At 37.9% G+C, this 13,145-nt stretch overlaps 2 protein-coding genes across 3 annotated transcripts in view; both read right to left on the bottom strand.

Moving 5' to 3' along the window:
* LOC131317647 (glyoxysomal fatty acid beta-oxidation multifunctional protein MFP-a-like) overlaps nucleotides 1–13,145 on the bottom strand; it is a 105,234-nt gene that overhangs the window by 36,288 nt on the left and 55,801 nt on the right. The window lies entirely within an intron of this gene.
* Nucleotides 1,597–6,458, bottom strand: LOC131317651 (uncharacterized). Of its 2 annotated transcripts, XM_058347198.1 has the most exons (4): nucleotides 6,060–6,456; nucleotides 4,687–4,869; nucleotides 2,741–2,982; nucleotides 1,597–2,167 (listed from the first exon to the last, which is right to left on the bottom strand). In XM_058347198.1, exons 1-4 carry the CDS (start codon nucleotides 6,351–6,353, stop codon nucleotides 1,921–1,923), a joined length of 966 nt encoding a protein of 321 aa, XP_058203181.1. In that variant the 5' UTR covers nucleotides 6,354–6,456; the 3' UTR covers nucleotides 1,597–1,920. The 2 variants fall into 2 exon arrangements, with proteins under 2 accessions (XP_058203181.1, XP_058203182.1); XM_058347199.1 differs by lacking the exon at nucleotides 4,687–4,869 and having other exon boundaries at nucleotides 6,060–6,458.

Genomic DNA, 13,145 nt, shown 5'->3' with positions numbered 1-13,145 from the left:
TTTGAAACAAACAGTCAAAAATCAATTGATCAACCATCTGGTGTTCATCAGGCGCAATGGCATCGAGAAGAGCAACGATGTCCCCAACGACATGGAGGGAAGCTGTCAAGAGAAATTGTATCGATTCTATCATAATGTGTGCTGGAAAAGGTCATGGGACATCAAGTGGTCGTGCCGTTGAGGCACGGAATAATTTTGAACGGCTGCTGGAGCATAGTCACGTGATATTTGCAGGAGCATTTTTCAACGTACATTTGTTTGAGTTATTACCGTCGTGTGGTGGAAAATGACCGTGACAGAGTCAGCACTGAATAGTCACTTGTCCAGTGAGAGATAATTAAGAAAAATAAAATCTTATAAAAATGCGTATTTGGGTGGGGCACATTGTCACTGCCACGTCCTTCGATATGTGCAAGATGTGTTCTTTATACTCCGTATATCTGCTTAGAATTACCCATCCCATATATTTTGAGGATTCAAGGCGAACTTTGTAATAAAAAAAAAAAAAGGCGAACTTTAACTTTCGGCTAATTACGTATTTATATGAGCACAAAATATAAAAGGGAGATTTAGCCAAAAATCTCTTATATTTTTATTTTTTAAGGTCAAGGACAAGCACATTTTGCAATCAAACATAATGATAAATGTGTTCTATAAAAGTGCCTAAGTCACTAAGACCCTATAATAGGAAATTGCACCCTAAAACCCTATAAAAGTGCCTAAACATGTTTTGACCTTATGACTAAAAAATTCAAAAAGTGGAAAGACCTTCACTGAAAATTATTTTGCTGACGTTCTTCCTCTTAAATGAAAATTATTTTATCATATTTATGCCTAATTTTCCCAATATAAATTCAACAGTATATCAATTTATAGTTTGAGGAAAAAAAAAAAAAACTTTTCTTACCCTGTCTTCCTTGTCTTTTTATAAACTTTCTTACCTATTTCTTTCAAAGCAAATAAGGCAAGGTCAACTTAATTTTGTCTTCCTTTCACCAGTGCCCGGGGACATTCTCAACTACACTTTATGGTGGAATGTACGTACTTTGTCTTGAATCCCACAACAATGTGATGGAGAAAAAGACATGGGACATCATGTGGCGGTGCCCTGAGAGCATTGAATAATTTTTCGTCTGTGTCACTACACTTTCTTTTTCTTTGCAAAAACCTGTTGGAACAATTTTACGACTAAAATTTCTATCAATTTACTATCTCCTTGGAACGCTATGTTAGGGCGATCAAAAACCAAACACGCAAGTATATTTTTACTCTGATTACAATATGAGAGGAGATTACAGAGGTTTCACTCACACTAAAACCTATGTACAGGAAACCCATCGGTTTCTTTCCCTCCCTCGCAACTTACTACATTTCTGCTATACGTTTTCCCTATCAAAATACACCAATTTGTAGGAGAAAAGGAGAGCTTTGCTATTCATTACTCCAACAACTTGACAGCCTCATGAGGGGTGCAAGTGAACAAGGAATTAGCTGGTGGATCAATCCACTTGAAGGGATTAGGATCCAAGTTACCTGAAATTTGTAGAAGCTAAAAACACTTCATTTTTTTCCCGTTCATAAACTCCAAACAAGAGATTAGGATCAAAATGACCTGAAATTTATAAATGCTAAACTCCAGCAGCGACACTAACAGGCACACACAAAAAGTTTGTGATCTCTAGTGTGTGAAACTTATTACATGAAACACAACATGGTGGTTGCCAAGCACAAAAAAAAAAAAAAAAAAAAAAAAACCACAACATGGCTGTCTTTTTGGAGCTCGGAGTTTTCGAAGGAATTGTGAACAGCAGAGAAAATACATATAGCCTCTTCATGTGTAATGAAGAAGAAACACATCATTTTCCTTCACAAAAACCTTCAAAACTCCATAGATCCCAGACAACGTAAGGGAGGGGTAAATCAGAACTTCTTGAGGTACTCAAGAATGTGTTGGTTGATCTCGTCGGGCTTTTCTTGGTTCAGGAAGTGTGCTACTCCTTCCATGATGACAACTTCATCCAACAGAGGCACATCTTTCTTGAATCCGCCGCCTTGTATGTATTCCTTGACCCCTGGGATGTTGTATACCAGGTCTAAGTCGCCCACTATGAACTTCGTAGGCACTTTAACTTGGGCCCCTGTCCAGGGTGCTGTGAGCTCCCAATTTCTGCAATGTAGAGGTTAAATGGAAAATGTGAAAATTTGTAGTCAACCCCATCAGAATGTATCAAGCAAAAACAAGCCTATCCCTCAAGCTACAATCAAACATAGTTATGAGATACGATAAACTGAATGACAAGGATTCTCCTCGAAAAATTTGACCAACTGCTGAGTTGAATATCAACAATTGCCAAAAGGAAAAGAGGAATCAACTTCAGAGGTGAATCCAAAAGAATGCTGCAACATTGGCATTCTTGAGCGGCGGGTACTCAACAACGTGAATTCGAACTACGAGCAAAAAAGGCAAGATTCACATCATTCTTGTATGGTGTTCATGACATTTGAAAAAAGCCTTTTGAATGATGGAAAAACAAAGCTTGGAGAAAGCAGCAAGTGAGGTGATCATAAACTTGATGGTGATTGAAGATGAGTCTGAATATCATATCAAAAGAAGCTGCAGTTTGTCTCTAATCATGAGAATTTATGTACTCTAATTATGAAAATTTCCTCGTGCTGGTGGAAAAGTTGTGTTCTAACTTCCAAGAATCCAAAATTAGCAACAATATGGAAGGCAACTTACAGATCCAAAGCTCGGTAGTAGTTAATTCCTCCAGTGAAGCCATTCTTTTCAAATTTGCTGGCATAATAATCAACATCTTCTTCTGATAACCAAGAAGGCAAGGTATCTGAAGTATCAGGAAAACTCCCCAATCCTTTTCCTTTAGGGAAATAAATTGCACCGGGATGGCGGTATGTTAGTAATTTTTTGACCACCTTTCTAACACCAATTTGGGCAAATTCAGCTTCGATATCTCCAGGTTCCTACCACATGATTTAGATTAGAGTTTTAGACATCTTAAGCAAACTGTTCATAAATTTGAATCTCTACTAATGTCATCAAATGGCTTGGTATTGAGTTCCTTATTAAGAAATTCAAGGGAAGTACCCAGCTGCAACTCACCAACACAAATAAGCTAAATAGACATAGAGTAGGGGCTCCCAATTCTGATCCTTTTAGTGCCATTCATAGCCTAGAGTGCGGTCTCCAGCACAAGTGTATATCCTCGTAGGTTCTCAATGAACATAACATTCCAAATATTGGGAGCACCGGAGGTTTGTCAAGTCGTTAACTTTAGGGCCTCGAATTTAGTTGAGGTGCACACAAGTTGGTCCAAACATCCAGTTATTACGAAAAATATTTTCCTACATTGTCGACAAAATGCAATGCACCTAACTGTTGCCAGTGTATTGCGTAAAAGCTGCATAGTAAAACACCTATTCTGAAATGTCCAGATTTTGACCACAATAAATAAGCAGTAAAAGTTATGTATTCGAGGGCCAAACTTAAATTTCATGTGAAATAGCCAGAACTTGATCTGGTAGCTATTGGGAATCCAAGTTTGATATAATTAAACTCAGCAGTCAAACCTTCGAAAACAGGGCTATGATATAGCAATGGAGAAACTACGCACAAACCAAGGAGTACAAGAGAATTTTTTTTTATAGAAAACAAGTATTACTAGAGAATTTGAAAACTCGAAATTCAGTATCACAGCAGATATAATAGACAGAGAAACAATAATATATGGTTTACATTAAACTCGTTCAGAATAATGTGGCCGTGTATAATTTTTTCATTCTAAATCAACGCACTCAGCATTTTGGCTTACAATTCCAAGCTCACCCACCTCAATTGAGTGAAATTTTGTTATGGAGGTCTTGTGTATATATCAATTTTGTTTCCTCTATTTTCCTAGTGAAAATGCTTTTTGCAGGCAGTGTCATTAGAGCACTCCTACTCAGTAACATCAAGTTTAATAGACAAGCCGAGCTCAAACAATACAAAACTGGGCTCAGCTTGGCTTGGCTTGGCTGTTTACACCCCTACTCAGCAACATCATCCCACAAGGCCATTGTAATGGCACAAGGTGCTTATGGGCCAAATAACTCTCTCCAAATAACTCTAAAAAGGTATTCCAAACTTTTACTGTAGAGTATTCTCTTGGATAGAGGCTGACTTAGGCCCCATTCCAGAAAGGCCCCTTAAAAAATAAGTGTTTATTTGTAATTTTCAAGTTTAAAAATAATAGGCTTATTGAAATTAAAAAATATACAATATAGATCTTGTTTGATAGTTTCATATAGTTCTCATCGAGATCGATCAAACCGTACAAAAAAAATTGAAAAATTATTTTCGTATGCCTATTATTTTTAAACTTGAAAATAAATCCTTATTTTTTAAGTACTTATTTGGATTTATGGAATGGGGACTTAGGCATCGATCTGGCGAACCTCCAGCCGGTTGGCACTTACGAGTACATTGTTTCGCAATTAACTCACACAAGCATACTCGTCCTCATAATGGTGAACGGAAGAATTGACCACCCAACATTTATCAGCCAGAAGCCGGTAACGGTACAACAGATGGTTAGAGATGTTCCATCTGATGTAGACAATGGAGTACCTTTCTTCTTCTTTTCTTTTCTTTTCTTTTTTTTTTAATTTTAAAGATGGACAAGAGAGTACCTGAAATCGGCACATGTAATGGTCATCCCCAAAGTACTTTCGCATCGCCCCAATAGTCGTCATCATAGGATTCCTGGGAGTAAAATGGACGCTCAAACACACATAAGCCTTGACTCTATCAGGCCTATACAAGGACAAAAACCACGCAAGAACCGCCCCCCAGTCATGCGCAACCACAAACACCTGCATTTGACATATAATTATCCCCCAATCAGATTAATGCTTCAGACGCATACATTCGGACACAGATTTTTTGATACACATGTGATATCCGCTTGCATTGAACTCTAGTATCCATTTAAACAAATCATAATTTCACAACAGAAACACATAGACAGATTCTCACAGTTTATCTCTCTTTAGACAAATATGATGGTAAATACATTGAGACCTATCAAATGAATGGTTCGGATCGTGATACGACGAGTCTCGTTTTGTATCACATGAGGAATCAGAATCAGATAGGGATCATCACATTGAGATCATATAATTGTTACTCAATCCTCGCATTTTGCTGGGCCTCTATCGGGAAAACAAACCATTTAAGGAAAGTTACATTGTACTACTCCCTCCGTCCTATAATGTTTGTCCGGTCCGCATAACGAGGATGTAAAAATAATATATTTTTTGCAAGAAAAATTTAAATTTTTTTCAACAATTCACTAAATATCGATGAGTTCTTTTAATTTATGAAAAAAGTTTGGATTTTTTCTTAAAAGAAATGCATTATTTTTAAGTCCTCGTTTTGCGGACCGGACAAATATTTTGGGACGGAGGGAGTACTATTGTAGTTGGAAAACAAACCATTTAAGGAAAGATACATTATACTACTATTGTAGTTTGGCCCCTGATGCAATGTTTCTTAAAATTCTAATTTATTTAAAATGAAAATAAAACTTCTCAAAATATAAAAAAATTCCTTATAACATTCCAAAATAAAGTACTAGACCATATTTGCAGGATAGAGGGTGGATTTGTATTAAAAAGTCAAGTGACTTCTTTTTTTTTTTATCTCTATTCAAATTTTTTGCATTTGTTTATTTTGCGTCAAATTTTTGTGGCTTATTGATTTGATTTGTCTGAATAAAAAGAATCAAAAAAATAAAAAACCAAGAGTTTTATTTTTTGAATAAAAACAAAAATAAGTAAAAAGACAATCTTTTTGACCTTTTTTTTGTCATTTTTTTTATAAAATTACGAGTTTCGAACAATTTTTTTCTACTTTTCCAATTTCTATCGCGGCGAATCAATAAATGACAAAAAGTTTGAGAAAAATTTATCCAATACAAAGAAAAATTAAATAAAGGCAAAAAAAAAAAAATAGGTTCAAATTTTCCTTATTTCGATCAACATAGGTAGATAGGTTCGCGCACCTGTTTTTCATCAGGCGCTATGGCATCGAGGAGGGCAATGATGTCTCCGATGACATGAAGGGAGGTGAATTTGGTGGAGTCGTGGACGGGTGCTCCGGTGGTGTCGCCGTAGCCGCGGAGGTCGGGCGCCACGGCGCGGTAGCCGTGCGCCGCCATGTAGAGGATTTGGTGGCGCCATGAGTACCAGAGTTCTGGGAAGCCGTGGAGGAAGAGGACAAGTGGGCCTTGGCCTTTCTCTGCTATGTGGATGTTTATGCCGTTCGCTGTGATCGTCTTGTGCTCTATCGTCTCCATCTCCCTCTCTCTCTCTCTCTCTCTCTAGAATTCTTGTGTGTGGGATTTGCTGGTTTTAGTTTTGGATAAGTATCTAAACAAATCTTGCATTTTTTGTAGCCTTCTTGGCCCCGTTGTTATACGAGACAAGTATATAAGCATCTCCGATTAACGTTGACTAAGTCCTTGAGAGAAACTTTATTCAATACTTCACGCAATTTCAATAGTTTGTTTTGATAATTAATAATTTGAATTTTAAAAAAATTATTCGCATGAAAATTTATTCGCGTGAAGAGTTAATCTCTTCTAGCGAATAGTTTTTTCAAAATTCGAACCGACTAACACAAATTTAAATGCATTCGACGGAGCGCCATAAATTATATTCATAGCTCTGGAGTAAAAATGTTTTTTTCATTACTTAATCGTAATGGAGTACGTCAGTCCGTCATAAAAAAGTTCCTTTCATCAGAAAATTGGTCTAAAGCCGGATCTGAAGTCCGATAGTAGGTGCCTAAGAGTATCCATTATAATAAGCAAACTGGTGTGAATAAGTAAATTTAATAATAATATTAAAAAAATATTTTACATTTTAATAAGTAAAGTTACAAGTTTTTTAACAAATAACTAAATTTCACTTATTCCATAACCAAATTTAACAATTTTTACTAATAACCAAAACTCAATAACTCAAAAACATCCTACATTGAAATTGTCTCATCAAGACGAATAATTTGGTGTGGTCGGATGCGTGATTGAAACTAAATGTGCGTTGGAGAAATGTGCAATTGGTTATTTCTCCACTTTGCAATTGGAGAAATGTGCATTGTGTATTGTGGGGATTTTTTTGGTTAGGGATGCAAAAATAACCAATGTGAAAGTAGAGGTTGTTAAGTTTGATTATGAACTAAATGAATAATCAAATGCTGACATGATACAATTAGATTATTAATTTTAATTATTACCATTGCGGATGCTCTAATGAGCCAATTAGTCCAAGCTTGGTCTTAATAAGGTTTAGAATCCATTAATTTAAAAAGTTTTACCGCTTAAGGTCCTTCATTGGACAAAATGCACGCGCGTATTTGGCCTAGTGGTTGTATGGTACACGCAGTACAATTCATGGGTTTGCTAATGCTTTTGCAAATTAACACTAATTGGGCCCCGCGTGTGAACCAGATTACACTCTCCTACGCTCAATATGTGTGGGTGAGTTCCAAGGCACAAAGCTGGACGCCTTGTGTTAATTGCTCTGTCACAGTTCTTGGGCTTCCTCGACATGCCTGCTGGCCCTGCACATGGCTCCCTCCATGCAAAATTCTTCAAACGAAGCCTTTTAGGAGTATTTTAATGCAATCATTTCACCACCATATCTAAATACGCACTCACGCCCATGTGAGTATGGGTGTGTACATGAGTATAATTGTAGCATTTTTCAATATTACATGCACTGTGGGTGTGACTTTGATTGTGTACATGAGTGTGGTTTTAGCATTTTTTAATATTACCCTTTTCTTTTTTTTAAGTAAGATTACACATTTTACTCCAAATACTCCAAGCATTTCTTTTTTTATAAATGGATATCAAGTTCACACACCTTGACTAATTAAAAAAAGAAGAATACATTAACAATGTGTTTATACCCATTTTTGGCTAGAAATCGAAATAGGAGGTCATGGGTTTAAAGGTGGTCATGAAGGTTATTCTCTAGCCTTGAAGAGCCTTACGATCAGTGGCATACGAAATTGGGCCAGTTTGGGAGCCTCTGACTAAATGGAATTTTGCAAAAGGGTTGGGTCAAATTAATATCTAAAGGTTTAAAATGGCCCAAGGCTTGAATTAGTCCACTAGGTCTGAATATTTCGTCCAGGCCTAACCCAAATTCCTAGAAGTAACAAGGCTTACGAAATAGGCCTAAAACAGTTGAAGCCTTGGTTTTCTCACCAGGATTGGGCTTAGAAGACTTACAATGGACAAAGGCCCATGATTTACCACAAGATCAGGCCCAATTGATGAATAAGCTCGCTGCGTTAAAAACATCATGTAAAAGCCTTTAAAGGAAGGGGCCTTAAGCTGCTCACAAGTAGTTCAAAGGCCTTAAGCTGCTCACAAGCAGCTCGAAGGCCTAGAATATTCTTGCTGGGCAGATCTGGATAAGCTGCTCACAAGCAGCTCAGGGCCTAAACTGGTGGGACCCCATTCTTCAACATGAAGCAAGGCCAACGACAGGTGGTGTACATACAACCCATGAAGATGCTAGTGAATGACTCTTGCAAACCTAAGCAAACTGCTCACAAGCAGCTCACCCAGGTTTGCTTGATCTTTTGATTCTCAATCTTTGTTCCATAAGGAATCAAGTTCAAAGGGTTTAAGGGCCGACAAGAGATAAAAGGCCCAATAAAATGATAGGAAGGTCTGAAGTAAGATTAGTCTTCAGCTGTGGTGGGCCCGGAAGAGGTCCATTCAAGCAATAACTTGAGTATTGAAGCAACTCAAATGGCTTGATTGCTGCATGAGATGAAATTCTTTTTGCCCTTTTACAAAAAGAAGAAGGATTTCTCAGGCCTTTGCCATTTTCTTGGAGTAAAATGCACGTTTTGTTCAGAGAGCAGCCCCTCATTGGAGCATTTCAAAGCTGCTCAAACCCAAGCCTTTGCTAAAAGGCCACATGGCAACCATGCATTGGAGCATTTTAAAGCAGCTCAAGGCTTGTAGCTCCTATAACTCTCAGTTTTGGAGGCCTTGGCAAGGTCCACGACCTTAAAGCTCAAAGCTCAAAGCTAATGCAACTTTATTTCCATTTCTTTCAAACTTCCCTTGTACTCACTTCATAAAATAGTTTAAGTTTTATCATATTCCTTGTACCCAAACTTCATTAAGCTGTTAATGGAGTTCGATGTAGAGACCCGTAAATTTCCGTTATATGTTTTAATAATTTATAAATGAATAAGTGTTGGATTATTGAGAATATTAAAGTTGGGGGTCAAAGTGTGAGAAGTTGAAAGCCATGGGTGTTTGTGTGATTTGTGCATGTGTGTGCCGTGTATACCAGGGAAATGTTTTCTTTTTTTTTACTTTCATTTTCCATTTCTTATCTTAGCTCTCTCCCGATCTCTCTCACTCTCTCACCCAACCACCCAAAAATCCATACCAATCAACTCCCAAACCATCTTTAATTTGCATATTCGAGCTTGTATCGTGTTGGACAAAGTTTGGTTCGGAGTATTTTCGCTTGATTTGAATTCCGGAAGCTAGGGTTTGCATAATCTCTTTGATTCCGGTTTGGATACTCGAGGTAGGGAATTCTACCTTTCCTTATATGTTATTTGGGTTCTCATATGTCTTATTTGAGTATTTCCATGTTTTGTTTGAGCTTGTAGTGGTTGTTGTTTGGTCTGGATCAAAATCTGTAATCTGATGAAAAATCGCCAAATTCTGGATTCCTACCGGTAGGCCCGTTCTTTCTACCGGTAGAACAGTGTTGTGTTGCTAGAAAATTAGCTTCCTACCGGTAGAACTTTTCTCCTACCGGTAGCCTGTCTCAAGTTTTTCTCGTGCAAAATGGTGGCCTTTCTGATCAGTTTTTGTACCGGTAGGAATTGTTCCCTACCGGTAGGATTATAAAAAATTTCTTGGAACCTACCGGTACCATTTTTCCTCCTACCGGTAGAATTCTTGTGAATCAAAATTTTGTACCTTCTGTTCTGGGTTTCTACCGGTAGAATCCAAATCCCTACCGGTAGGTCACCAGTCAAATGTTGAAATCTCCTGTGTCGGTGCAGATTCTTTCATCTTAATGCATTGACCTTTTTCATGGGCATACATCATCATTTATACATAACATGGATTCATGCAACCATGATTGCCTTCGTATGCCATGTGATAAGTATGGACGTGGGAATTATTTAAATTGGTGGAAATATGGAAGGATAAACATGAATTTCACGTACGAACGACGATGCACTTGAACTTGTGAATGACGCGCGAACATTCAGGGCCCATCGACGGGTGGGTGCCTGGCAGGGGATATCAGGGTCCCATAATTAGCCTGGCAGGAGCTAATGCTCAAAATATTTTTTTCAAGGCCTAACCTTCAAGGTGGGTGCTTGGCAGGGGATATCGGGGTCCCAAAATTAGCCCGGCAGGAGCTTCGGCTCAGACACATAAATGACACGACATGTTGAGACACGATTTGAACGGATATGATTTATGGGTTGAATAAAAGAAAATTTGGAGATTTTGGGACACTTGTTCATGAAAGTTGTGCTTCCTCCGTTGTCTTGTGATCTTTTATCATTTGTTCATTCGTCTCGCTCATTTGCATATAGAGTTTGCGTAGACTTTTCTACTGGGCTAGTGTAGCTCAAGCCTTATATTATTTTCAGGTGCTAACCCGGAACCCTAGCTTGCATTGCTTGGCGTGCTTGGAGTGTGGTCATTATTTTTGAAAGCTAACCGAAGGAGTTACTTGTTCATCTTTGTAAATTTATTTTGAAAGATGTATTCGTAACTTAAATTGTAATTCTTTTGATTTGGAATATTGTAACCCTTAATCCTCCTTCGACATTTGATACTTATGTTGATTTGGGGCCGTTGAGCCTATATTGTAATATTTTGGAAACTTTGTGAATTTGGAAGCTTAACTAAGGAAATGAGAACACAGTGATCTTTTGGGTACCGTACGGATATTTGTGAGTATTTTTATTATGTAAATCATTTATAATTATGTTTAAAATCGAGGACGTGACAGTTCAATCCAAGTTCAGCCTAGTTTAATCTTTCTTTCCGTTTTCTAGTAACGATTAGAAAATTCTAAGTCCTTAGCCCGCAAAGGCAACCAACGAACCATCACGAGGCTTTACCCTTTGGGCCAAGCGCAATCACTCGAAAGAAATCAGATTCTGAGGCTCCTAGCCCTTGAAAACAATTTGGACAGTAAACTTGTCCTGGCACGCCCGCAACACTGGCCAACTCGATTTTGCACATTTTTGTGGAAAACACATTGATAACGTTGTCTATTGTTTTTTTTTGGAAGATACATAGCATATATTAAGGGGTATTTCCACTAACTAAAAAATGGGTTATTTCCAATGACACCCCTTCAACTATCATGTTTTGTCAACATGACCCCCTCACGTTTAAAACTCATCAATCTCACCCCTTAATCTATCAGAACTCATCAACTACACCCCTTCCATCCAATTCTGTTAATAAATGTTAACATTTTGGATGGAAAAGAGTTAACTTGGACGGAAAATTTTTTGTAACCCTAAAATACCCCTCCTCTCTCATCTCTCATCTCTCTCTCTCTCTCTCTCTCTCTCTCTCTCTCTCTCTCTCTCTCTCTCTCACCCCCCCCCCCCCCCCCCCCCCCCCCCCCCCACACACACACACAGATCCCAAACCCATCCCCTTCTCCTCTCATCTCTATTACTCTCTCCCTACTACTTTATCTCCCCCACTTTTCCCCAAATCCAGAAATTTCAAAACCCATCTCCTTCTCCTCTCCCTAATTTTACAAAGTCATCTCCCCAACTGTGATTTGGACACTGAGATTTTGGACAAATGGTCAAGGGATGTGAAGAAAGTGGTTGCTAGCTTGGTTTTCGAGCTCCATCAGTTGTTGGCCCAACCAGGTTCGATCGACGATGTTCAACTCGCTAGAGGTCTGGGTTGACTCCGGCAAATAGATGTGGTGATGTCGGAAGTGTTGTGCTCACAGCAAATTATTTTCCTTGTATGATATATTTTGGTGACAGCTAAGCACAATTAAGTTGGTTAGGATTTTGTTCGTGCAAGCATAGTTAGTTGAGAATATTCAGTGATGTAATCAAGAATAGCAATATCAATTTCTCTAACTAAAATTTTTCCTGTGTTTTCTTTCATTTTCTTTCTTATTTCTCGTATGTTTTGAGAAATTTCACATTTGGGGCGGCAGATTTGCAACGTGGTGCGTGCAAGGGGGCGGATTAGGTGGAGTGGCACGAGACGCTAAGTTAGGGGTGGAGCAGGATGGGTTCGAGTCGAACTGAGCATGTTGCTGACTCTGATTGGCGGCAGGGATGGGTATAAGGTGGAGGAGAACGAGGGGTGTTTGAGAGAGAGATAGAGGAAAGGGGAGAGATCGCGTTATTTTTTCTCCAAGTTCAAAATCTAATTTTAACATCACAAGGGGTAACTTAGTCTTTGCGTTCATTTATGTCCAAAATTTTAACGGAAGTGAATGGAGGGAGTGAAGATGAAAAATGAAAGTTGAGAGGGTGAAGTTGATGAGTTTTTAGTTGAGGGGGTGATGTTGAAAAACCGTGATAGTTGAAGGGGTGTCCTTGGAAATAACCCCAAAAAAATAGTGGACCACAAGTTTTCGGTTTTATCCTTATTCAAAAAAAATTGTGTTTGTTAGTTTTATGTCAAATTTTTATCTATATTGATTCGTTTCGACGAGAGAAATCGAAAAAGTAAAACTTATGACTTTCACACAAATATTTTAGGAAATATTTCGCAGAGATAACCTTATATGTAAATCTTTTTGAAAAAATACAAAGGACAGATTTGGACAAATAACCATACTTGTTAGTTTTATTGCAATTATACAAACCATATATTTCGCAAAGATAACCATATCCGTTGGTTTTTTTGGATGATATAGAGTAAAAACATTTGGATAGATAGACACATTTGTTAATTTTATTGCGACTGTAAAGAACATAGATTTTGCATAAATAACCTTATCTGTTAGTCTTATTGGGATAATACAGAGTCTAGAGTTGGATAGATAAGCATATTTGTCGTTTTATAACGATTGCATAGAGTACA

This window comes from Rhododendron vialii, chromosome 2a (assembly GCF_030253575.1).
Source record: "Rhododendron vialii isolate Sample 1 chromosome 2a, ASM3025357v1".
Lineage (NCBI taxonomy): Eukaryota > Viridiplantae > Streptophyta > Magnoliopsida > Ericales > Ericaceae > Rhododendron > Rhododendron vialii.
This window is presented reverse-complemented; position numbering and strand designations above follow the sequence as displayed.

Bases quoted from the DNA above. Each gene is read 5' to 3' on its own strand.
- LOC131317651 (XM_058347198.1), bottom strand. From the start codon at position 6,353: ATGGAGACGATAGAGCACAAGACGATCACAGCGAACGGCATAAACATC. The intron at 4,870-6,059 runs GTGCGCGAACCT...TGTCAAATGCAG, and splicing joins TAGCGCCTGATGAAAAACAG to GTGTTTGTGGTTGCGCATGA. The intron at 2,168-2,740 runs GTAAGTTGCCTT...TCTACATTGCAG, and splicing joins TACTACCGAGCTTTGGATCT to AAATTGGGAGCTCACAGCAC.